The sequence below is a fragment of the Scylla paramamosain genome, chromosome 21, assembly GCF_035594125.1.
Source record: "Scylla paramamosain isolate STU-SP2022 chromosome 21, ASM3559412v1, whole genome shotgun sequence".
Lineage (NCBI taxonomy): Eukaryota > Metazoa > Arthropoda > Malacostraca > Decapoda > Portunidae > Scylla > Scylla paramamosain.
In genome coordinates, this window is record NC_087171.1 from 12,125,767 (window position 1) to 12,153,266 (window position 27,500).

The 27,500-nt window shown below is 37.0% G+C and overlaps 2 protein-coding genes across 24 annotated transcripts in view; one reads left to right on the forward strand and one right to left on the reverse strand.

The window, feature by feature from the left end:
• LOC135111028 (ras-related protein Rap-1b) overlaps positions 1-22,018 on the forward strand; it is a 43,757-nt gene extending 21,739 nt beyond the window's left edge. For 4 of the 6 annotated variants that reach the window (XM_064023923.1, XM_064023926.1, XM_064023925.1 and 1 more), the window contains 3 exons: positions 6,751-6,941; positions 9,126-9,254; positions 19,133-22,018. In XM_064023923.1, the coding sequence (XP_063879993.1) occupies positions 6,759-6,941; positions 9,126-9,254; positions 19,133-19,375 (555 nt within the window). In that variant the 5' untranslated portion in view covers positions 6,751-6,758 and the 3' untranslated portion in view covers positions 19,376-22,018. Of the gene's footprint in view, positions 1-1,064; positions 1,270-6,750; positions 6,942-9,125; positions 9,255-19,132 lie in introns of those variants that run through there. The other 2 variants (XM_064023922.1, XM_064023924.1) reach the window with 2 other exon arrangements.
• LOC135111027 (ribonuclease P protein subunit p30-like) overlaps positions 21,495-27,500 on the reverse strand; it is a 55,015-nt gene continuing 49,009 nt past the window's right edge. For 6 of the 18 annotated variants that reach the window (XM_064023911.1, XM_064023906.1, XM_064023912.1 and 3 more), the window contains exons 3-7: positions 26,796-27,007; positions 26,398-26,514; positions 25,215-25,325; positions 23,634-23,809; positions 21,495-22,550 (exon numbers count right to left, since the gene is read on the reverse strand). In XM_064023911.1, the coding sequence (XP_063879981.1) occupies positions 22,382-22,550; positions 23,634-23,809; positions 25,215-25,325; positions 26,398-26,514; positions 26,796-27,007 (785 nt within the window). In that variant the 3' untranslated portion in view covers positions 21,495-22,381. Of the gene's footprint in view, positions 22,551-23,569; positions 23,810-24,610; positions 25,326-26,397; positions 26,515-26,795; positions 27,008-27,500 lie in introns of those variants that run through there. The other 12 variants (XR_010273532.1, XR_010273531.1, XM_064023913.1 and 9 more) reach the window with 12 other exon arrangements.

The window sequence follows — 27,500 nt, forward strand, 5'->3', positions numbered from 1 at the left end:
TCATTTCTTTCACTGGTAAACTTTGTCCTGACCACCTCACCTCCACCTCGTCATCTCTGATAAACTCTGTCATGTCCACCTCACTAATCCCAGAGTTAACTAGTACCTACACTCCTTCATCCCTTTCACCGGTAAGCTCTGCCCTGTCCATCTCTCTAATGCCAGAGTTAACCAGTACCTTCACTCTTCCATTCCCTTTAACTTTCTGCAGCTTTGTCTGTTTCTATCTTCTTTCAATTACTATTGTTCACTTCATTAATGCAGGAGTTAACCAGTCCACGCTTTCATCCCTCTTTCATTAGTAAACTCTGCAAGTGTCTGCCTGCTTCTGTCTTTTCACTTGTCATCACTATTCCGTCCACCATACTAATGCAAGAGTTAATCATAGAGAGAGAGAGAGAGAGAGAGAGAGAGAGAGAGAGAGAGAGAGAGAGAGAGAGAGAGAGAGAGAGAGAGAGTTTCAGGGAAATTTTCTAATACATACGGTGACCACATACTTTTCGTAAAACTTTTATTACGTATGAACAAACTTCACTAATGTGTCAAGGAGAGGAAATGACTAAGGCCCTAAGAAAATGAAATATTCTACTCAATCTACTATCGTCACGTCTATGTATTTAACCAATGTCTGCCTGTCTACCTGACATCAACAGAAGCCATAGTGTTTTATGTTAGATCCGTCTAACCTTTTATTAATTAATTAATTTATTTTTTATTTATCTATTTATTATTATTATTATTTTTTTTTTCATGTTAGAGGGCTCTCTAGCCAAGGGCTACAAAAGACTGTAAAAGAGAGGCGGAAAAAAGTACCAGTTCCCCAAAAAAAGTGTAGTCAAAAGGGTTATCTAAAATCTAAAATTAAGAGAGAGAGAGAGAGAGAGAGAGAGAGAGAGAGAGAGAGAGAGAGAGAGAGAGAGAGAGAGAGAGAGAGAGAGAGAGAGAGAGGCGAAAATACACGAACCAAAACCTCACACCTACAAAAAAACACCCATAAAATTACTCACAATCCAAGTCACACCAACCCACCATTTATTAACTTCCCCACACACGAACACAAACAGAGGTACCACCTTGAGAAAGAACCATCGCGTCAGTTCACCGCCCGGAGCCCTGGAGGAAGGGAAGCCATTAGCCAAAACAATCCGTGTATTTTCCCCCATATCTCGCGGCTCAGGCCCGACCATTTTCTTTCCCCGGTCTCCACCAAATCAGACAAAGGTGAGGCACACGCGCACCTGGGGAATTCACACCTAGGGATCTAATTAGGTGAGAAATAAGGTGTTGTTTTGGTGGTTGAGTCAACTTTGGGGGTGGGTATTGCTTCTATTTTTTGTGGTTTTCGGAGTTTTAGGGTCCTTTTAAGGTTTGCAGTGTAGTGGGATTGAGTTTGGGTTTCAGTGCTTTAAAGGTGAGGAGTTGTTGGTCATTGAGAGAGTAAAGTGAGGGTAGAGAATGGAAGGGAGAGAGAGAGAGAGGGAGACGCCCAAGTGTATTTCTATTTATGATTATTTATTTATTTTTTTTTCTATTTCAATGTTGGGTGGGCGTGGCTTTGTTTGGGAGGATAAAGCAAGAGAAAGAAAGATTGGGAGGAAGTAAATTAAAAGGGAAACGCCCCAAGTGTTTCATTACTTATATTTTTCCATATTTGGCAATTTTTTAAATTTTGTGTTTTCGTGTTTTATTTAATATAATCAAGATCATTGTTTTTATTAATTTATTCCATTTATTTATTTATATAATGTTTGCTTAATTTGGATTTTTAAAACTATCACCACCACCCACATTTTTGCCTCTCACCACTTCTTTTTGCCACATTTCCCTTATAAGGAAGTTGTAAATCTGCCTCCTACCATACTAACACAGTGCCACCACCACATCTGCCAATAAAACAGACATGGCAGGATGAAACAAATCCCATTTTAAACCCACAGTTATATTAATGAAGTTTAAAACACCCCTAAAAAAATTTTGAGGATGTTAATAGTATTTAATCCTGATGTTTTAGGCCAAACAATCAATATTATCTTTCTTTAATCTTGTCTTTGCATATTTTTTATATACATATATACTTTTTATTATAGTTTAGTGACCATTGGTTGAAACTTACATGCGTATGCCTGATGGCTTCTTGCAGCTTTCCTCGTTTTCTTTTCTTCTTGGTGGAAATAGGTAGGCATGTTTCTTATAGGGACTGTCATGTGTAGGCCTGATCACTCTTTGTATCTTCCCTTGTGTTCTCAAATCAGTCTTGAAATGTCATTTTTTATATTTATTTATTTTTTATTTTTTTTTTATGTAGGAGGGACACAAGAAGGGCAACAAAAATCCAATAAAAAAAATCCCACTGAAATGCCAGTCCCAGATTGTATTCTTGTTATTTATGTATTATTACTATTGTATTTCCACTTTTTTTTTTTTTTTATTATCGAATGGCTTCTTGTACATATATATAACCAGAATAACATGGTCACTTATTCCTGTGTGTATGTTTGTTGGTATGTCTGTAACAGGCATGGTTTTCTGACCGAGCACATGCTATTAAGCTTTTTGGGGTGTCTAGTTAACATATGTTGGTCTCAAGTGTCCGGTCTGTCTGAGTGTCTTGCTGGAATGGTGTGGGAGTCTAGTCATCTATCTCTGTACGCTGCTTGCAATCCACTGCAGGATGGCTCAGACAAAGTAGCACACACTTGTACAAATGCTTTTGATTCCACCCTGTCAATAATAGCAGTATTAGTGGAACCCTCCTTACATGTGAAGAAGGCAGGGGGGAGTGGGGGAGAGAGGGTTGAGAGAAACTGGCAGAGACGACTCAGTGTTGAACTTCATAGAAACTGTTTTAGTTAGAGATGAGATGTGAATTTTCCAGTTTAGGTTATAAGTAAAGGACAGACTGATGATGTTCAACGTAGAAAGTGGAACAGTTGAGCCTTGTTAAAAAAGAGGGGATAGTTGTCTGGAAGGTTGTGTCAAATTGAGAGATGGAGGAATTGAGTTTTTGAGGCTAATACTAAATTTGCTCTGCCCCAATCAGAAATTTTAGAGAGAGCAGAAGTTGGGTGTTTGGTGGCTTCCCAACATGAGCTATTTAATTCTTGAAGGGTTGGATGTCTATAAAAAGACGTGAAAAAGTGCAGGGTAGGAGTGGATGGAACAAGGAGTTTGATTTAGGTCATTGATGAATAATAGGAAAAGAGTGGATGACAGGACGGAACCCTGAGGAACACCACTGTTAATAGATTCAGGAGAACAGCAGTGACCATATACTACAGTAGCAATAGAATGGTCAGGAAGAAAATTTGAGATGAAGTTAAAGTGAGAAGGATAGAACTTATAGGAGGGTAGTTAGGAAATCAGAGCTTTGTGCCAAACTCCATAAAAAGCTTTTAATATGTCTAAAACAGTGAAAGTTTTACCAAAACACCTGCAGCTTAGGCATAGCACAGGTGTGCACATATATCCATAGTTATTTTAGTTATTTCATTAAATGCCATAATTCTCCATGTCTAACTTATGTTTCCCTGCCATTGACAAACTGCCTAGGTTTTCATCCTTCTCATGCCCTCCACACACACCTACAGGTCTTCTGTCTTCCTCCAGGTTTTGTAAAATTACCTATAACTTCTGGCAGTGTGAGTAGGAGTAGGAGAGAGATGGTGTGGGTTGTCTATAGTAGCAGGATAGATGGTGTGGGTTGTCTAGAGTAGCAGGAGAGAAAGACTGTGGGCTATCTTATCTAAGCTTGTCCTTAGACTGGGCTTGACATATCCTGTGTTGTGGCCTATGTGGGTGTACCATATCCTACTTAGTAAAGTATAGTGTGGAATAATACGGCTCACTTGTCAATTATATTTAAGTTTTTAGGATCAAGTATAGTTAGTGTGGAATAATAAACTTGTTGATGAAGCATTTGGGCTTTGAGTTTATAGGGACATTGTCAGATCTTGCTAGGAGAGGCTGAGGTAGGATGGAGACTATAGTGTTAAATGTTAGCTTATTGCCTCATGTCTTAAATGTCAAGAAATTGACAATGTTATTGATATGCAGTTATGGTCAGAAATATAGTATTTAATATTTTTCATTCATTTGCATTGTTACATATTTTTCTTAATTTTGTGGCCAGGAAACATGCAGACTCTCTCTCTCTCTCTCTCTCTCTCTCTCTCTCTCTCTCTCTCTCTCTCTCTCTCTCTCTCTCTCTCTCTCTCTCTCTCTCTCTCTCTCTCTCTCTCTCTCTCTCTCTCTCTCTCTCTCTCTCTCTCTCTCTCTCTCTAACACATAGTCAACTATCTAGAATGATATTTTTGTAGCACACTGAGGTGAAGGACATTTTGTGTGTGTGTGTGTGTGTGTGTGTTTGGGTCAAAGAAAGAGCTAAGCATGACAGTCTTCAGGCAACAGGGATTAGAGATGCGGTGGTGAGTATGCTGGCTTGGTTCGGGAGTGGTTCTGACAGTGGTGGTGACAGTGGTGGAAGGTGTGTTGCACAGAGACAGAGAGAAAGAGTACAGATCAGTAAGTTTATGTTCACATATTTTTGTAATTTTTTTTATTTTTCTTTGGTTTTAACTGTTTCTGCTTGTGTGCTTTTATTTATTTTGTTTGTTTTTTCTGTGATATTTTTTTTCTATAATGTGGCTGAAGTTGGCTGCTGTTATTCTTGTCTTTCTTTGGTTATCATTATCATCATTTTCTTTTTGTTTCCCATTATTGAATAGCTTTTGAGTCTGTCCCATGTTGTGTAATTGTAATTTTAGATGGAAGTTAGGTCCCTATTGTTGTTCTTGTTCATTCTTCATCATTATCGTCACTTAGTTTGTCTTTTTTTTTTTTTTATACTGCATTCGATGGCTTTTGAGTTTATGCTATTTTGTATTAACATTTATTTGTCTAACCTTTGTGGTGATGTCTCTCTCTCTCTCTCTCTCTCTCTCTCTCTCTCTCTCTCTCTCTCTCTCTCTCTCTCTCTCTCTCTCTCTCTCTCTCTCTCTCTCTCTCTCTCTCTCTCTCTCTCTCTCTCTCTCTCACTCTCTCTCTCTCATTTACTTTAATTTTCATCAACTTTATCATCTCATCCTTGTACGTAATTGCTGTTTGTTGAGTTGCCTCCACCTGTCTCTATCCTTAATCTAACTCCTTTATGTCTGCTGCCCTGCTATCTTTCCATCTTGTCTCGGCTCATCCTTCTCTTTGTGAACTTCTATGTCCAGTACCTAATCCAACCCTTCTCCCTTGTGTCTGCCACTATGTAGTGTTTCCTCCTTGTTTTGGGTCTTCCTACTTTCCTTAATGTTTCCATAAAGGTGTAATAATAGTGTTAATATTCACCAGTTCCAGTTCTGGTGTTTGTTTGCTTGTCTCGCAGCAAATCCTTGTTGCGAAAGCCTCAGTTATTCAGGGTGTGTTTCTGCAACTCATTGGTAATCTTGATCTTGTTTTGCTATTGCATCATCTGTCAGTTTTGACTTGTAAGCTTTGAAGTTAAATGAGTAGATTCTCTCTCTCTCTCTCTCTCTCTCTCTCTCTCTCTCTCTCTCTCTCTCTCTCTCTCTCTCTCTCTCTCTCTCTCTCTCTCTCTCTCTCTCTCTCTCTCTCTCTCTCTCTCTCTCTCTCTCTCTCTCTCATATTGAGAGGAACAAGAATTTAAGTAAGAGCATAAAATTTAAAATAATTTAGTTTTTGCTGTCTAGCAGTTTGTGTGTCTTGGAGTTTTATACAGTATTGTACAGTAACTCCTTATTACTGTACCTGCATATGTGTGAGATAGAGATATAAAGAGAGTATATAACTACTAATCCTCCAAAAACTGTGTTTATCAGATATCATAAGCCAGTTATCACAATCTCTCATTCAATAAATAAAAAAAAATGTAAGTTATAAAAATAGCCACACCCAATGTTCTCTCCTGTTCCTTGTGTCGCCCTGGATACAGTGGCTTGTGCTGGTACGTGGGGCAGTGATGGAGGAGACAGGTAAATAGTGAGAATGGTTGAGTCTTGCCATGTGCTGCTTGAATAGATGGATAAATAGTTCTGTTGGCCGCAGAATCACATGCAAGGAAAAAAGTATAAATTGAAATTATTTGAAACATGTAAACTTTAAACTTAAGAAATAAAACAAAAAGCAAAACACACACAGGCGCACAATGCTTTCAGGAAATGTGTGTATCAATGGAATTTTCCACCTGGATGTTTTCATACAAATAGGAAATTTAAAAATGCAACTTTATTTACAAGTAGACTAGAATTTCTGCTGTGTATAATGATGTGTGTCTGTCTCCACTGTAAATGACAGTACTTATTTCACATCATCAAAGTGAAGACTGCTTGACTTGGCTCCATTGTAAAGTGTAGTATTATGTAAGATGGAAACAAGTAAGTCTTGGGGACCGATGTTTTGGCATACTAGCTACTTGTACTTGTGGCTTCCCTTTGGTTTTAGTAATAGGAGTAGTATGTAGTACAGTAGCATTCTTTAACATGGGGTATTGTATTACATACATGACTAAGAGAAAAAATGTGCATGAAGGAATGCTAGACAAAATTAAAATAGAGAGTACTTGCTTCTTGTACCTTCCCTTATGCTCTCAATTTAAGAAGTGGTGGTAGTAATAGAACTCATTAAGGTGTAGGGATACTTTATTATATATTATGGACATGTCTATAAACCACATAAAAGTAAAAAGGACAATTATAAGTAACCTAATTTTTCTCTTCATAACTAACCTTGCTATGTTTGTTTCAGTGTCGAGGATGCGCGAATACAAGATTGTAGTGCTGGGGTCGGGAGGTGTTGGTAAATCAGCCCTCACAGTTCAGTTTGTGCAGGGCATCTTTGTGGAGAAGTATGACCCCACCATTGAGGACTCGTACCGGAAACAGGTGGAGGTAGATGGATCACAGTGCATGCTGGAGATCCTCGACACGGCTGGAACAGTACGTGAAGCATTGCTGTTTATTATTTATCGGTCATTTATGTCATTTTTCACTCAGTGATGTTGCTGCAATGCTGTCATTGTGTGCATCATGTAAAGGGTGTTATGTTGTGCACTATTATATTTATTTATTTATTTATTTGTTTATTTTGTTTTTTATTTATTTTTTATTTTTTGTACTCTAGAGCTAATTTAAAAATCTGGAAGGTGCCAGCACTACATGAATGATAAGAATGTTGAATTAGGTCAAATCTGTAACATGGCTGTTTTTCACTTGATGGAGGCTTCTTGGTTTTCACCACATGAAATTATTTCCATATGGATTGGATTTAGAAATGATACCTAAGCAAGCAGGTCTTCAAGATGACACTTATTTATGAAAAATGGTATGAAATGAAGTTGATGTCTATGCAGACTTCAGCAGACTTCAAAGCCAAGCGAGCAGCAGGTTCCTGTAAATCTTCAATGTCTTCTGTGTTACAAAAAATATTGAAAAGCAAAATCAAGGTAAATGACAGTCAAGTTTTGGACATTGAAACATGCTTTCCTTCCTGCTTATTGTTTCTCAGAAGAGAGGGAGATGTGCAACTGTCAGGACTCTTCAAGCATATTTCATGTTCCTAAACATTTCAAGTCTTATCTCAGCTACTTTTAGTGTTCAAAGATGTTTACATGATTCTTGTAATGGTTTGGCAAGGATTCTGCATCATCAGTTGGAATAAAGAACCCCATAAGAATCCAATGAATCGTCTCTTTGGCCCTCGCAATTGGCACATTTAACTATAAGATCCTGTGAGCCATCAGAAAAAACATAATGAAGTCTACATGATTATCATTTCTCTTATGGAGTGCAGTTAATCAGTTGAGTCCTTCAGAACTTGACATTTCTCAGTGTGGTTGGAAGATGGAAAACTAAAACCCAATATCCAGCCTTGGATTGACCTTACTGTGCCAAAGAATCTTTTGCAATCTGTGGCTTGGGGCTGCCTGGAAATACAGGTGTCAGGCAGCTGGACTCATGCATATGTGGGATTGGAATAGACTGATAAGTTTATTAACACAGCTCACAGTTTCTCATACTGCTACAATGCTAAAACTACCATGTCAAGACTTCATCTGCAACTGATGTCCAAAATTTTTCCCATACCAAGTGATTTTTTTATTGTTACCATTTATTGACTATTATTTGCACATTTATATTCTCTCAAGTATCTACTCAGCAAGTGCATCTGCACATCTTCAGTGCATAAATAATGCTTTCAACTGCTTTATTTTGTGAACTTATCACATGAAAATGTGAACTATTCTTCATCTCATGATTGAAATAAATTAAAAATCACATATTTTAAACCCACTGTGATGAATAAGAAATGAATACATGATGGTATATTGTAGCCACTTCAGGATTTGACCTAATTCATATAATTTTCTTAACATGACGAGCTGGCTTCCTTCCGGCTCCTTTATCTTCATGTGTTGTGCAACCACCTCATGAAAATATCTTGTAAGTATGCCATGGCACACTCCAAAAGGGACCGGCTCTGCCCACTGCTGCTGAGAAAGTAGGACAGGCACATTGTAAAAGGTGGCTGAAGTGGGTGGAGTGATAGGACAAGGAAGCCAATCTGCTGTTTTTATTCCTGGAGCTAGATGGGACATGGTGTGTTTTCTGTGTCTTGTCAAATTTCTTTGGTGGAAACTGAGGAAGGGAACCAGAAACCAGTCTATGTTTTTATTCTGGTGACAGAAGGGACTTATTTTTTTTTGCTGTGCTTCTTTTAGGGGGATTTCAGTTTGGTATATAGAAATATATTTAGATCAGTATTATGACTTATTATTTTTATTATTATATTTTTTTTATTTATACATTTTTTATCTTATTAACTTTGCATAAAAAAATATGGTAGAAAAACAAATTCCTTTAACTTTGCACTCCCACTGGAAAAATAATAAAATCAAACTGTCACACAGTTCCACCCATCACTTGCTTTCCCTTACAACTCACTTTTGCTGCCTCTCTGCAGAAAAAAGATATTGAAGAAGAGAGTAAAATAAGTTTTCATTTCCATCCATCAATTCTTCCTTGCCCTGTTACTCACTAGCATCATATTCCCTCTTAAAAAGTAAGGAAAGTCAAAACTTTGTACATTTCTACCTATCACTTAAAGTCATCACTTCTCTACAGGAACAATTCACTGCCATGCGGGATCTCTACATGAAGAATGGCCAAGGGTTTGTCCTGGTGTACAGCATCACGGCACAGAGCACTTTCAACGACCTCCAGGACCTCCGCGAACAGATCCTCAGAGTCAAGGTAGGTATTGAGAGGAGGTGTATACATGTAATGGGAGATGTATACACAATTGCTGTACTTTAATTAAAGGGACACAAACTAAGTATAATGTCATCAGTAGATTAGGTTATCTAGTGTTATCTTGTAAGGGTTTCTGTACAAGTGATAATTAATTATTTTTCTGTATGGGTTTCTGTATAAGTGATGATTTGTTATTTTCACAGGTACAGTTCTCCAGTAAATACATATTTTTTGTCGTGCCAATTAAGGGAACACTAACCCATTGAATTGCAGTGTAATATCAATAAAGGCTATCTGGCTATATTTTATTGATTTGCATAAAAATGTTAAAAGTGATTTGCATCATTGTTATCATAATTTGTTCAGACTCGCCTCTTCTTATTCTTTTAGTATCGTCACAGTCGCCATTGAAGGACTGCAATAATGCTATTTTGTAGAGACCTTCTGTAGAGGGTTTGTGGCCAAGATAGGCAGACATGATTTAGGTGCACGAGGGTGTAGTAAAGTCCAGCACTTGTCTGAATTATATGACTTGCACTGACTTAGTTGTACAAAGTTAAAGATTAAAGGTTTCTGATAAAAGGAGTTAAGTTAGTTGAGGACATAGGAGCTGAAAGTTTTATTTAGTTTTATATTGTGTGTGACTCTCTCTCTCTCTCTCTCTCTCTCTCTCTCTCTCTCTCTCTCTCTCTCTCTCTCTCTCTCTCTCTCTCTCTCTCTCTCTCTCTCTCTCTCTCTCTCTCTCTCTCTCTCTCTCTTTACCCTGTTAGGTTTTTTTTTTTTTTTTTTTTTCTGTTAGAATCTTCCTCCTTTGTCTTATTATAGAATGACGTGATGTCATCTGATTGATGCTTTGTAGCGTGTCAAACGTGGAGAGCCAGCTTGTTCTTTTATTAGGTCAAATTATTAACATTGAAGTCTGTCACACAATTAAGTGTAATTGTGTGACAGACTTGGGAAAAATTGGTCTTCATTTACCAAAATTATAATTTTCCAAGATTTATCTGAAACACTGAATGAAGAAATGATGCATGGTGCTGAATAACAGTGCCCAGCTGCTTCCTTAGAAGCCTCAAGCCTATGGCAGGATATTTATTTACCCTTTCTTCCTGATACACATTATTCAGACTACTACAGCTACCTTCTCCCTGTTCAGAGCACTCTTTGTGTCCTTTGTAGCATGGAGATATGCCATGTTAGGAGTACAGTCATGGTCAGAAGTTAAGTAATATTTCCACCCTCTCCCTCTGTGTTTAGCATCTATTGACAGGCTTCTTACAAAATGTGACAGTTACCGGATTGATTTTCAGTGGATCAGAGGAATCCTGATTGTGGTAAAACTGTAAACACAGAGTGCAAAATATTCGACTTGTGACCTGTTGATCTTCCCTTAATTCCATCACCAGCTGCATGACAAGATTTAAGCCCCATTGGTGACCCTTTCAGTATTCATCCAAGGTTTCAGTTCAATATACCACCCTGCCTACACACATCATGGTGATACCTTACTCTAGTGTCATCTCCAACTGTCATGATTTTCAAGTGATACAAAACTTCAAGATTTAATGCTGTGTTTGCATGGAGACAGTAAATGTAGGTTAAAATACTTGAAATTCAGATTATGATCTTCCAGCTTGTAGTTTCTTAGCACACTTGGTTTTCTTGGCTCCAAAAAAAGACAAAGTCCCCAACTCTACATGAACTGTGAGTACTATGTAACTTAAATATACATGGAGACTAAATTTAGTAGATCAAAATGCTGGAAATTCATTTTACAACCTACCCATTTCTGGTTTGTTGGCACAGTTCTCTCGGCTAGGGGAAAAAAAAGGGAGGAAAAGGAATCCTCAGTAGAGTTGTCCTCCCTCCCTAACTGTGTAACCTTGATATACATGGTGTGAGAACTGTTATGGACTAAATTTTCAACCCTGTAATGCAGCAGAGGTGAAAGGCCAGCAGTCTTGCCATCCTCCTATCTGATCTGTATCACTAATCCATCAGTGCATCTTTTGTACCGTGCACACGTCTCATCACCTCTGCTACACTGACATGTTATCTTTTCATGGTGTTTATTGTGACGTTTCACATTGTTTTCATGGCATCATGGCATTTCTTGTGCCTTCTTAGACCAGTGATTAGGTGCATGGTGTTTTCCCTTCATGGGTTCCATATTACACTCCGTTCAGTACCACCTTACCTTTCATGCCCTTTCCTAATGTTGAGTGGTCTCCTGGGGGCAGGCTGTGGGACATCAGCCTAGTTGCTTCAGCCATTCTTTTGTGATTGTAGCTCGGTGAGGTTGAGCCTTATTTCTGTAGTAGAGCTGTGCTTGCATCAAGACATGTGTAGCGTAGATGTGGCAAAGGCAGCATTTGTCAATTTAGGCGTGCTGCATGTGGAACAAGCTGGCTCAAAATAATTTGAAAAGAATAGTTGTCAGTTCTTCTGATTGGAGAACATGCACAAAGTTGCTCTTTAGATAGCAATGTGAGGTGCACTGTCTTCCCCACACCTAGTATTGAGCTTGCTGATATGCTGTTATAGTAAGTAGTAGCCCAACCTTGTTACACAATACTTGGTTGATTTTTCACCAGTGGACATGAGAATGATTTTGGGACTAGAAAAATGGCTTACCTAACAAGTTTTCTAAGAAGGCTAATTTTTAAAAAATGTATTCTTTTTTCTTTTTATTGACATTCTGATACCTAGCTGCATGATAGATACTGTCACTTATTGCACATAAACTCCCATTTCATTCATGTCATTTATGAAGAAGCAGATACTTTTAAACATGTATATCTTGGGTTTGACTTTTTGTTACATTTTATTCACTTATTGCATCTGATTCTTTTATTCAGTGGTAAAAAAGATAGATGCTTCTTCCTTTAATATATGTAGCCTAGGTCTAATTTAATTGTTTATTGGTTTGAACATAACTGTTAGCATCTTTTTATATCTGGTGGTGAAAACTCTTATTATGCAACAGGGCTGAGCAACACAGAGAGGTAAACCATATAGGGGAAACAGCTTAGCATGACTATGGTGGACAGTCTGCCTCAGGTGTACTTATGAAGTGAGCATAACATGGCTGATAAACTTTTGATGTGCATGGTTGCTGCACACATTGTTTTGAGGACTGGGTCATATATATATATATATATATATATATATATATATATATATATATATATATATATATATATATATATATATATATATATATATATTTATTTATTTATTTATTTATTTATTTATTTATTTATTTATTTATTTATTTTAAGCTCTTCCTAATTACAGAATTTCTTAGCTACTATTTTTAGATGATAATGAGTCCTGAAGACTGGCTTTGGGTTTTTCCCAAAGTTAAATAACCAGCTTCTTATTATTCTAGAATATTTTCTTTTCTTAAGGTAGTAGCAACATCTAAAACTTGAAGTGACTCGTAACCACAACCTGTGTCCTCAGATCACAACACCCTGGTAGACTTAGAATAGAGCACAGGTTGTGGCTGCATTTTGTAACATGTCTTTGATTTACTATTACAGGATTTATATAGGAAGCTATTCTCATAAAAGAGCTTTATTGTTTATAAGAACAGAGTAGGTTCTGAGCTTGTGCATTTTCAGTACCTCATTTTCATTTACACATAGAGACAAGCAACAGATAGACCAGAGCAAATAATTATCCATCTATATACCAGGCTGGCAGTCCCACATGGGATAGCCCAGACAAAGCACCATACACTCATCTACACTCTTAATAATGATAGCAAGTCTTCATAGTTCCTATAATACACAAGCTCAGAATACAACCTAGAAAGCATTATTATACAGGCTCTAAGCACAATTGGATCTCATAAGAGTTATAGTTAGCTGTAAAAGTATCTTGAGAAATTTGACAAGCCTGGTAAGATTCTCAAGGGATGTGGTACACTGTCATATTTTGTGTCTGCACTATTCAAGATAAAAGGATGGCTTGGCTTTTGTGTGCATATTTTATCAGGAAGCCTTTAGCTGCTCTTTGCTTGAAATTATTATAACTGTATATTTTTAATTAGTTTATGTGGCATTGTTTTTAATCTGCCTGCTTGACAGCTCTCTTTCTCTTGTTTTCTCTCCCTCTCCTTCTTTGTCTCTACACCACCAAACAGTCTGAATACATTTCAAACACTACATATCAATCCAATAGAGACAGGTTACTGTAGTCACTCTGCATCTTACAAATCCCTTGGAGTTGTTAGCTTGGTCATGATTAGTATATCTAAATTAATATTGGATGCAAGGAAGTTCCTGGCTGAGGATATGTAAGCATGGGTTTTTATTATGTATGCTTTGCAAGCTTTCATCGTCAAACCTAATGCTCATAACACTGATCTTTTGTAGTACAAGATTTGTCCTGCCATTTAGGTCATCATAATTTTTATGTAGTGGAGATAAATCCTTACATAGTTTTGAAGATATAGAAGGTATTATACTACTAAGTTTAGATGGATTCTGTGCCATTTTAATGTACATTTTATTTTATTCTGTTCTACTGTGCCTGCATGATATGGAAGTTAGTGCACACTTTAGTTGGTCATGGGCATCACCAAGGCTGGTGTAACCAACATCTTGTAGGCACACTAATTTGCATAGTGTGTATGTTACTCTCATGAGTACATGTGTACAATGTATAAACTTGCCATGTCTTGGCTCTTTTTCTCAATTTTCATACTAGACAAAACAGTTTTACAAAAGTGGTCAAGGTTATGGTCATACTCTCCACTTCTGTACCTCTACTTTAGTTCATGTGCAACCTTTAAAAGTCACTACAGTGGTGTCCCATCTACTGAAAACTGTACCAGGCTTGTCATTCTACCTATCCTTGTACATCTGACAGAAATAATGAGCATTGGAAGTGAAAGTTAACTAGTGACCAGTATATTATGATGTAGGAGATTAATTTTCTATTCTAGTTTTGTAAGGAATCATCTGTGTTTACGTCTTAAGTGAGAACTAACTTTATTATCTCATACTTTATTAGCAATAAGGAATCTCATACTTTATTGAATAGTAGTAAGTTATCATATACAGTGGAAATAAAACATTGGACATATTAGTAATGATGACATCCAGGAAAACATGAAGCGTCAATTAGGTATTCCATTTTTTTCCAATGCCTTTCCCCACTTGAGGCAGGGTGGCACAAAGTAAGGAGAGGAATTGTCAAAACCTTATTATTCTCTGGTGTCCACTTATTTATTTACCTTACCACCACCACCACTGTCAACTACTATTATTACCATTACTGTACTTCCAGATCTATAGTCTCTGGAAGAAGGGTTGCTGGCACAGCTATCAAAAGAAAACAAAGTGTCATCCCCACAACTTGATTTTACTTTCAGCATCACCCCAGGCTTCTATAAATATGACAGGGTTGGCAGAAAGCAGCAGCTTCCTACCAGTGCATCATGCAAGGAAGATGGTCATCTTTTTCCTATGACATTTTCCCCTTAGACTTTATACTGCAGTATTTTTCCTTTTAGGATATCTAGATCAGCTTTAATTGCCTATCTAATGAGAGAAAAGATGCATATTTTGGTCTGGGAGGCAGAAAATTAAATTGTAAGGCCAGGGTGAGCTGTGAGGGAAGTTACATCCTCACAGCTTGTCCTGTCTTAATTTCATTTATAAGACACATTTTCTGCCTTCCAGGCCAAAACTACACCTCTTCCTCATGAGATCAACAAGTGAAGGCCATCTTAGCATTCTGAAAGGAAAATTATTCTAAAGTCCTTGCACAACTCCTCAGAGCCCACTGGTAGGAAGATGAGTTTTTCTGCCAACTGTCCCACACATTCTAGAAGCCTGCTAGACTGTGTGTAAAACCAAGAGTTGTGGTGTCAGAGCTTGCGTTTTCTAGCTGCCAAAAGAGCTGTTACAATGACAACCTTCCTTGTGGACACTGTAGTACTATTACTCATACTACATCTTCCACAGACTGTTTAATGGAAGCTGAACTAAGCAAGATGTGAGTGAGCTGAACACTGAATGGATCAGGTTATTTACAACTGTGATTTCTTGTTTTGTATTTACATTGATTTTGCAATTAGAACATTACAATCATTTTGTAAGTGCTAAGGGACAATAATAATCATGACTTTCAAGCCAGTACTAAGAAATAAAGGTGAAAGGAGAAACCATATCAATGAATATATTGTCAATGTTGCTGTCAAGTACGTAAGAGTTCATGTAAGGGAACCACTGCCATTACATCCACAAAGTTGGCACACTACCTCCCCAGAATTTTGTGACATTATTATTTCTTCACTGGTAAATAGTTTAACTGTAAATACGTTCTAAAGAGGTAAAGAGGTAGTGTGTGCCAGTGTGATGGCGGTTGATGGCAGTGCTGTCAGACTCTTACACATGACGGCAAAATCAGCCATGCATTCACTGATCTCTTTTCTTTATCAGTCCTTTATTTCTTTTAATGATAGGTTTGAGTGTTGCTTGTTGCAATTATTATTACCTCTTAGTATTTTATGGAATGTTGCCAAATGGTCTTTGCAAGAACAGTAAAAACAGTAAAGAATTCACAGAATTCTATTCTACCAGCCAATCTGTGCTCCGTTTACAAACTCTGATGGGATCTTGAAACTATCAACTCCGTTTCCAGTAAACAGGCTACTAGTAAAACTGCTCATTTCTATGCTATTTCTACTCTAATGCCACCAAGAGTAACTCCCTGACTCTCACCCTCTGCAGCAACTGGTTTCTTCCCCCACCCCACCATATTTATAATGTCCTGCTCCCTTGTCCCTCCCTCCCTGTTCCTTTACTTGTTCCCTGTTGTTGCATCACTCATGAGAGAGAGGGAAGAAAGTCACTCAAACAGGCATGAGACCTTTTAATGTTAAACTTGGCTCTGTGATGCAGTAAATATTGTGGTCATCTTTGAAACAAAAATCAAAAAGCATGCATGTAGCAGGTTGCCAGCCACCATGAGTGGGTGAGGCAAGCTGCTACATCTTTTGTCATAAATTAAGCATCCTGTATTTTTGTAGTTTGTATCAGTCATTCACTTGTTGTTCCACAGTCTCCCTGGATATACGTACACACTATGGTAGTCTCTATCTAGTCTGCAAATGTCCCTCAGATCAGTATTATTTCCCTTATGGACCCTATGTACCTATCCCTCCTCCACTGATGTGACAAATTCAGTGTTAATGTTTGGGATATGATAACTGTGCAATAATATCCAACACAGAGGAACAGTAATGCCACTCATTGATGTGTTGTCCCCTAAATTGTTTGAGAGCATGGTGCATTCATTGGCCGTCAGACCCCCATCAACTGTTATTGTTACAACTGATGTTGTTTGTGCTGCCACAGGCCCACATTCTTACGGAACAAGATGTGGCTGGTGGCTGGCTGGCTGGCGGCATCACACCCTCTCATGTAGCTCTAAAACATAACAGAGAACATTAATCATCCTTCAGCCTTTAAAGACTTATTGGTTCAGAATGCCAGGTTGTTTTTAGTCACCAAACATTACCAAATTAATTCATCAGCATAAAAAAATCAAGGAGTAAGAGGTTTCTCACCTTACAGTAAGTTTTAAAGCATTGTCTCAGAAAACTCCATTCAAATTGATGATAGCTGCATCAGGAGTATGGGTTCTCATGCATACCAGTCTTATTGCCTCTTGTCTTTTTGTTTCTCTCTTGTAAAGGAGAAAGGACTGTAAAGCTAATTATGTGCATAGAGAAAGTGATTCAGCTGATTGAACTCTTCTCTGCCATTATCATCTTGATCAGAAGGGAGCAATGCATTAGAGATTGTGTTCTTGATGATAAAATTGAACAATTATTGCACATCTTAAGCTGATGTACTGATACTACAATATGAATTTAGTTCCAAAATGAAAATGTACATTCATTAGTTTTTTATTTTTTTTATTTGGTGGTGTTTCTTACACAATTAAAGGGAGCATGATTGGAGTTTGAATGGAAGAAAGCTTTAGTGATCAGTGACAACAAAATATGAATTTACTGCTTTAATTTGGCTAATGTAAAAGTGACTTCAGTTCTTCAATCAAAGCATTACAAAGTTATGGTAGTGCAATCAAAGCATTACAAAATTATGGTAGTGATTGCACAAAAAAAACCTTAGCAGGTTTTTACCTTATTTTGGTCAACAGATGAATGACTGCTTTACAACAAAACAGAGATAGCCACAAATATTTCTTTATCTCAAGTTGGTGAGAATATACTCAAGTGTGAAGGTCCTTGTCTCCAGGTGATCATCAGCTCACAGTGAGGTGGACTTGAAAGCATTTTTTTTTTTTTTTTTTTTTTTTTTTCCTTTTTTCTTCTTCTTTCTCAATAAATTTAGCCTTATGTTGCCTGTCTGGAGCTGGCCTGTTTATTTCTTAATTTGACTTTGACTAGGTCATTGTTGATGTGCAAAACGAGAAAACTTAAATATTGCATCGTACAGTTGTATATATAATACTCTGTCTGGTAGAGCATTGCATTTTGCTAGATATGGGAAGAAAGTGAGATAGCTGAAGCCCTGCTTTGTATTGTAAATCCCACAGCGTGTCAATGCATTTGGGCCACATTTTTAATTGTACTTAAGAAAGACACACAGGGACTTACAAGGCTTGTACTACAGTGTAGCACTCAGGACAATGGAAGATCATAGCATTTTGCAAGAGACAAGAGGAAAGCAAGGGAACAGAATCCTTTCTTAATACTTAAATCCCTATAATGTACCAAGGAATTTAAGCCCTGTATCCTTGAAAAGCTTCTTTTGCCCACATAATTATTTTCACTGGCCACAACTGAGTTTGAGTGTTTCTTCCATTGATAATGCACAAGCAGAATCACAAACACTTCCGTGAAAGTAACAATTTGCACTGCAGTGCATTTGAAGTGGTCGAGGTGATGCGCAGATATGTTCAGTAGCAAAATGGACCTTAAATCTCATCTAACCCACTTTTGAAGGTGGGTTCTGTTGTCTCAAAGCTCAAGGTCCTGGGAAAATAGTGTTTTATCATGGAGGCCAGCTCAACAAGAGTTTATCTTGCAGTGTTGTTAATTTTAGTGTCTGAAAAATTCATGTTGATGATGGTTGCAACAGGAGAGAGTTCTTGGCACTGGTTTTTCATGGTTGTTTCCTTCTGTCTTGTAAAGAAGAAAGAAAGACGCACAGATTTACAAGGCTTGTTATTCACATAGAGAAAGCATTACACCTGAATGCTCAAACTACCATGCAGGCTAACTCCAGACTGTGTGAGACACTTTACACTGCTGAGTGATGAGCATTTGTCAACCAACCCGTGGAGGCAAAGAGTTTCATTTGAACTTATTTTTACCTACTTATGTTTCTCATGTTTGGAGTCACAGCTTACTGTTCCTGTGACACTATGTTCACTTAAAAAAAAATTGAGAATTCCTTCCTGTTATAATCAACACAAAAATGTGATGTTTATATATTTTGCATCCTCCCTCAAGACTGTTTGGCTAAAGTTAATTTATTTTTGTTTTTCTTCTGAACTGATAAATATCTATTCATGTCACTTACCTTTCTTTCATGGTCCATCACCACCACCAGTAGACATCATAAGTGTAGTAGTACTGGATGTAGGTTGAGGGATTGATTCTTGAGACATCAAAAAATGCAAAAATCATGAGTAAAAGTATATGAAATAACTTGTATTGGGCACCAATTAGGTTTTGTTATGTATCTAATATACACTGGCAGATCAGCTCAGTGAGTACTATCAAGCACCTTTCTATATACTAATAAATCAGCTTAATAATATATTACTAACCAATACCTCGACATACATATATGGAAGAAACATTTACTTATACCTTACCTTATTTCCAGGACACTGAAGATGTCCCCATGATCCTGGTCGGCAACAAGTGTGATCTGGAGGATGAACGTGTCGTGGGGAAGGACCAAGGAGTGAACCTGGCCAAGAACTTCAACTGCGCCTTCCTCGAGTCATCGGCTAAGGCCAAAATAAATGTGAACGAGATCTTCTATGACCTGGTACGGCAGATTAACCGGAAGTCACCCATCAACACTAAGATTAACAAGAAGTCCAGGCCATGCTGTCTCTTATAAGGCTGTGTGTGATGTCTCTCCTTTTTATTTGAATAGGAAGGTCTATTAGGGATGTTATGCCTTCATCCTCTCAGGTGATCACGTGGTTTTTGTTCTACTGTCAGGACGTGCTGCAGACTGACTGACTGATCATTCCTAGACTTGTAGTGTACTTACATATTTGCCATCAGGGATGGGAACTGCCTTGGAGATGATGCACATGGCTACTGCTGTAAGTAGTAAGTGATTCAAGCATAATTTGTTGGTTACCTGTGTAAGGAAGGCTCTATCTATATTTCTCTAGTTACTGCAGACCATGTTCATCAGATGCTTACTTGTGCATGTCCTCTCAGTAGAATGAAAATCAAAGGGTGGGAAAAATGTTTAAAAAAAAAAAAAAGGCTGGTGCCACTTGTGAAATGTTTCTTTGCACACCAATATGATGATGAAGAAGGCTTGTTTGTGTATTTAGCAGAGAAGGTTGGTTGGGGGTGACTGACTGACTTGGTGAGGAAACATATTTGAGACGACAACTCTAAAACACTAACCAATCATTATTTTGGAGCTGTTGTTCATTATATTCAGAGGTAAATGCATGTGTGTATATGTGTGCACGCGCATATGTGTGTGTTTGGGTATTCAGTTGGCTAAAGCAAGGCACCAGGTTGGTTGGCTGACTCTTTGTCGAGAGCAATGGGAGGAATATGATGTTGGCATAACTGTTGTAAACTTTATTTTTTTATTTCTTAGTCTCTCATCATGATGCAGAACACTACTACACTAGATGATAAATGAAAAAGTACCATTTCCAAAGTTATCCTAGTCTATTTTTTTGCACAAAATTGTGAAATCCTTACTACTAGATATGTGTCAATAAAAACCTAAAAACATCATTATCACCTTCATATCGAGAGAGCGAGCGAGAGAGAGAGAGAGACTTTCCAGTTTCCATCCCACTGTACGTTTTCATAACATTTGTAAAATAGGCGTGAAAGACAAAAAGTTTGTATGAGGTCTAACCGGATGAAATCTTATGCCATTTATTTGCATTACTGAGAAGTCTTTTGTACCTTTAGTAGCAAATAGTTTATATATTACCTTTAAGATTCTGCTGCGCACAAGATGCTTTATGAAAACAACTAAGAGTTATGGAAGAATTCTTTAAAGTGAAGAAGTGCAGACTGACTTATGATATTTTGGTAGTGTGCCAGTACAGGGAAGGATCTGGCATGGATGTAATATTGATTGATCCACTTAAAACATCTACAAGTTAATTCCCTGCCACCTTGATTCATGGAGAGGGGGGGGGTTTACATCTCAATAACTTTGGCTTATAACATATTTGAAAAGTCATCTGGCTGTTACCTACTCTAACCAGAACAAAAGCAAGCCCAGCTAAGACACAAGATCCATATAAACACCATCAATAGATAATTCCTCCAGCACCTTGTTTTACTGAAGGGAGGGATCCATCAATAATTTTTGCCTGGGACATTGGATTGACATGTTATGAGGGACATTTCAGTCCAAGCCCAGGCCTGACTAAAGTAAAGCAAAGATGAGTGGCTATTACATTGGCACTTTTTCCCTATTTGTGAGTGGTACTGTATCCTTGCACACTTTATATGCACTTCCCCAGAAGAACACTATTTCCCTACTACTCATCTTCTTGAAAACTGTGTGACCTTACAAGACAAGACTAAGAGAAGTGAGTTGGGGATCTATCTCTTGGCTGACAAGGGAGGGAGAAAGAAAGCATAACAGGGGATTAGCCATTCATTCATTCATTGCAGATGTGTTTGTTTTTCTCATCTTGTTTAAAATATTTCAGTGTTGCGTCTTGGTAATGCCTGCTGCAGTTTGATGTGATGTGATGATGTTGTGTGCTAAGTACATAAGTGTATATCTGATTTTTTGCTCTGCTGTCAAAAAATCTTGCCTCAAAAAAAAATTTATAAAAAGGAAAAAAAAGTCCCCTAGAGAAAAAAACAAGGGCTAATGTATATATATATATCAACCTTGTTCTCTATGTAGTTAATTAATAATAATATGCAGTTGGTGTATTCATCATCACTGTTACATATATATTTTTCTGATGAGGCAAAGGATGAGTCTTGTGAGAGAGAGAGAGAGAGAGAGAGAGAGAGAGAGAGAGAGAGAGAGAGAGAGAGAGAGAGCAGAAACTCTTTACTATGAATGAATGTTTCCTGATACGAGAACTGCATTTATATGGCCCCTCTATGTACCACTGCCTTGTTTTACTGCATACTACATCTACATACTATCATTGCAAACTACTATGTTAAGTGGTGAATGATGATGCAATTCAGTGCTTCATAATATTGCTATTTACCAATGACATTTGAATTTTTCTTGTATACACATTGTTTTCTACTGACCTGAATGTCACTTATGTAATTTAGGAATATCAAAAAAGAAAAAAAATTGCCCTAGAGCAAGTAAGAAATTATTTCATGTTGTATGGTTCAAAACTAATTGTGATCATATGCATTTTTAACTTTTATTACTCTAGGGTTGTTTTAACATGATACCATTGGCTAGTAATCCATAAGACTATTAGCGGCTTTATAATAAACTATTGGAGAAAGCTTTACCATTTGTTTTCAGTATGATGAAATTAAATATATATCGTGTACATTGTTTCATGGGATTTTAATTTACCTATCCTTGAAGACAAATTAATATGCAACACATTGAACAGAGTGAAGGTTGTGTAACTTGCTAAGAAAACTGTACAGCTAATGAGAAACTGAGATATCACTAAAAAAAACAAGAAAATAAGGGAAGTTGCAAAAACCAAATTGGCAGTCCCAATGTGAAACATGCCTACCTATTTCTATCTATTTTCCTCATTCAAAAATGAGTGTAATCTTTTAAAGCTCCCTATTGACTCGGCATTAACAACCTGAATACTGAGTCTACTGCAGTACTCTTATTTCAGAACCAATTAACTAAAATGTCCATAAGTTATCCTGACTCAATACCAAATTTCCTTACAACTACAGCTTAAGACCAACTTGGAAATGCTTGGTAAAACTGGTTTGCTGCTTGAGAGTTGATAAAGTTCATTCTGAAGTCCACAGCACTGGCACCCAGGCTAAGGTTCTGCTGGGCAAAGAGTGGATGAGAACGGTATGCAATGTTGGATATGCCTTGTATTTCCAGTCCTTTACAACTGAAAAAAAAAAAAAAAAAAATCAATAATCCTGCTTTAATATGATTATTTTGTCATCAGGCATATTTGACAATAGAGAATAAAAAAAAACTTCAGAATTATATGCTTATAGACTAAATATTCTAAAACTAAAAAAATCTAACTAATCCTGCCATAATAATTATAGTATTTTATTTTACTGTCCAGCACATCATACAACAAGGAATTGGAAAATAAAAATTACATAATATATATATATATATATATATATATATATATATATATATATATATATATATATATATATATATATATATATATATATATATATATATATTATATATATATATATATATATATATATATATATATTATATATATATATATATATATTATATATATATATATATATATATATATATATATATATATATATATATATATATATATATATATATATATATATATATATATATATATATATATATATATATATATATATATATATATATATATATATATATATAAACATACTAAGTACATTGCTGGACCTTGGACCTTATTAAAAGTGGAAGTAGGTAGTTGTGTTTCACAGAGGGACTGCCACACATAGACCTCACAGCTTCTTGCAGCTTCTCTTATTTTCTTACGATATTTTACAGAGGAGCCTTACTATAAATAGCACAAACATAACTACACATACCTATCTAGAAAAAGAAAGCAGTGCACCTTTGGTGATACAGTGCCGTTTGTGAATCACTGGCATATAAACCTTTGATTTCATCATTTTAATATAAGAGAGGCTCAGGTACAAAGAGGCAGAAAAAAATACTGAAGGCACCAGTCCCCAAGAGTAGAGCCAAAAGATTATCCAAAATTAGAGTCTATTAAACACCACTGTGCAAGTCATGAAAACTTTCTCTTTACTCTTTGACATCTACATTCAATGAGACAGAAAAAAAGAAAGATTATCTAAAATTAGAAGGGAAGCATATGATATTGCTACTATACAAAAAGAATATAATATTACATAATATTACCATTTCATTTAAACATATTGCTTGAGGTAGTAGCAACTTCCAGTGTGACAGTCATCACACTCACCTCACAGCTAAGAGATCCCAGGTTCGATCTTCAAGGAAATGGAGATATGGACAGTCTTGCACCTCAGGCATTGGCAATTTTTTAAGTGCTAGGTTATTGGGTGTTTGCTGTACACCACAGAGGTAGTCTTTGCTCAGTCCCTCTCTTGCCCTAAGGTGGTATAGCACAGAGTTTGTCTAAGGAAAACATTTTCATAAGTTCAGATGCATAATACTTTCTCTGTGCCATTACACTCAGTCTTTAAAACCTTGCAAAAGTGATAAGTTTTATAAGAATCTTGGTAAATTATATATAATGAATCTAATCTTAAAATAGCCTGGTTAAATTACATGAACAATAATAATATGACTAGAAACAAAACAAGAGAAGCTGTTTTCTCACAATACTGCTCTGGAAGCCTGTATATAAATTAGAAACTATACCGTACAAATGGCATCTGAAAATAGCCTGGTTAAATGACATGAACAATAATAATATGACTATAAACAAAACAAGAGAAGCTGTTTTCTCACAATACTGCTCTGGAAGCCTGTATATAAATTAGAAACTATACCGTACAAATGGCAGTCACCAGGCCAGATCACACCTGCAGGTGATCAAGCACACGAAATACTAATATGTACATGAACTCTCAATAAGGCATACCATTCTTTGTTCATATTTGTTTATTAATTGAAGAAAAAAAAAAAAAGTCAGACAATATGTCACAGCCACTTTACTTGGAGTACATGAAGTACTACTTCCAATCATACACACACACACACACACACACACACACACACACACACACACACACACACACACACACAAAAAAAAAAAAAAGTAAATCAATAAATAAAATAAAATAAATAAAATAAATAAATAAATGAAAAAAATAAAAATAAATAATCAAATAAATAAATAAAAATAAATAATAATAAATAAATAAATAAGTAAAAAAATAAATGAAAAATAAATAAAAATAAATAAATAAAACAAAAAATAAAAAAAAAAAAAAAAAAGTACTTTACCCTACCCCTAAATGTGCAATGATGAGCAAATTATACTCAAGAGTTCTAGTGATACTTATCATTTGTCCTCTCTGGAGCATGAAGAAGGTAAAAAAAAAGTGTAAAGAAAAAAAGTAAAAAGGTACAAAAGTTAAAAGTACATGAACATTAAAAAAAAAAAAATGTTAGGCATTCTAGTGCCCTTCAAAATAAAATCCTTAGCCATTATAAGTCTTCAAGTACTTCCTTACATCATCCAACCCATTATACTTGATCAGTAGGTTATCTTGCCATTCTTCCTCTTCCTGCTCCTTCAAAACAAACTTTAGGCATTACGAGTCTTCAAGTACTTTCTTGCATCATCCAGCCCTTCATACTTGACTATTGAGTCATCTTCCTGCCCATCAGCATTCTTCAGAAGGGTCACCTGAGCAGCACACCTTGCCACACCCTGCCGACGCATCGCTGCACAGTACACCACATTGTGCCCCATGCTCACCAGCGCTGCTTTGGCACCTGCTTCTGTCAAACCGAAAAACCTTCCTAGATTCATAACATCATAGGGCTGGCGCAGGTGACTAGGAGCCCTTGCCTGGCTGGTGATGATGATGTTTGCTGACCTGAAGCTGTGGTGCAGTATGTGTGCCAAGGTGATGGTTTGCTGGCGTCTGGTGGAGTTAGTGATGCACGGCCCATAGCTCAGCTGAAAGAGATCAAGGTGCTGAACAAGATGGTCTTTTGTGTGTGTTGAGTGGTACAAGCAAAATCCTCAGGGTCAGTAATCAGGGTAGAATGATCAAGTTATCAACAAGGTTAACAGAGGATATGATAGAGGTCTTCAAGTAATATAGGGTATATAATAGGTCTTCAAGTAATATAGGGTATATAATAAGGGTGATAAGCGAAATTCTCATGGTCAGTAATCAGATGAGAAATAATGTGTTTAAGGTTGATAGATTTGAAAATAGGCGATAGGAAGGAATTGGCTATGAAATAGAGTGGTAGATGGAATGGAATAGACTCATTAATCAGCAGGTTGTAAGTGCCAAGTCATTAGGGAATTTTAAAAGAAGAATCAATGAATTTATGAATAAGGACAACTAGTGGAAATAGGTAGGCAAGTTTCATACAGGGACTGCCACATATAGGGCTGACAGCTTATTATACCAACCATTGTGTTCATATGTTCTTAGTGATGGCATTTTACTGGAGGGAGAGGTAGACTTGTCCTATCCTCTCACATGTAATTTAGAAACAGTAGTTTACAGTTTGACTTGTAAGGATGCACATCAGGAAACAGGTTATTGACTACAATAAAAAAAAAAATCAAACTTTCAAGCCACTCCAACCTTGCAGGGAGACATAAGATATAAAGTGAACTGGAGGTCATCAGGAGTGTGACATGCACCCTTATTAGACCAACAAATCTCCTGGTATCTCTTCTTCCTCTCATTCTATCTAATCCTAAGTAATCCTCATTCATTCATTGACTGTCTTTCCTTTTCCCTTTGCCATCTATCTTACAGTAGCTCATCACACCACATGCATGCATTCTGTCTGCTCCTAACAAGGCCTTTCTGCAATACCTTTTACTCATCTTCTACATCTCTTCTTGCACTGCCTTACTCCATTTTTAGCTTTTCATATATTCCCTGTCAGTTCTCTTTACAGTCAAGATTCAAAACGACCAGCATTCTAAGGGTTAAACTCTAAATCTACCTAGGAGGAGAGAAAAAAAGAGCAAGGAAAGTCAGCATGTCATGTCAGCCACTTACTTCAAAATATATGTTCCTCTCCACTGCAAGTCGCAGCAGCTTCCTGGCAAACCTTGTTCCACGCTCCTCTGGCCCTAGAGCAATGATGTCCACATCCACCAGTGTTTGGCTCACCGTCTACAGAGGGAAAGAAAGGCATCATCACCATTACTGTCATTATAATTTATGTCACCACCTATATCAATGATGCTCTTCTCATAGGATGGGTGGTTGAGGAGGAGCCATCTGCTACATTATCCTTTTCCTAATACTAGCAGTGACTGTAAAATAATCAAATCAATCAAGTATGAGTGAAAGATTCAGTATGAGCATCTGTGAAGTAAACAAAATATGAGTGAGGATGAATAAAAAAGAACCATAGTATTAGCCTTTCCTTGGGGCCTGTAGGAGTCTTTTACCTGCTTGAGTGCACTGTCAGTGGTGGGTGTGAAGGCAACAATGTCATATTGCTTGATGTTGTTGCGGAACTTGGAGAGGAAGGCAGATCCTGGGTCAGCGTAAGTGATGGTGATACGGGTCAGGATGACAGGCTCCCTGCTGATGCCATGCCTGTCCAGTTCCTCCTTTGTCAAGCTCACTTTAGGTGGCGGCAGCACTACGGGGAAGTCATCTGCAGGGGGACATGATAAGCTGCAGTACAGTGTGACATGGGAGTCATTTGCAAGATACAGACTAATAAAAAGTGAGAAGTAATGTGGAAAAAAAATGTGGTTATTGCCCAGAACTGTCTTGCCATTCTGTAGTGTACAAATTATCTTTTTTTTTCCTAGAAATGAAAACTTCTTATATGCAATTTTCATAAAAATACAAAATATTAAAATAAACAATAATCTCATACATAATATTCTAAATGAGGCAGCTAATAGTTAAAAGATACATTTTACCTACTTGGCTCTTTTCTTACTAGTAATAGTTTTCTACCTTTTACTTCTAAAATGCTGATCATCATCCTTTCTTTCCTCTGGGCAAACCAACACTAACTGATCCTAATACAGAAGCCCAGTGGCACACCTACTGCTTGATCAGTAGTGTGCCAAGCTTTCATACTTAGGGCCTGGACACTGTGCCTTTCCTCTGAAGGTCATATTTTTTAGAGCTTCCAG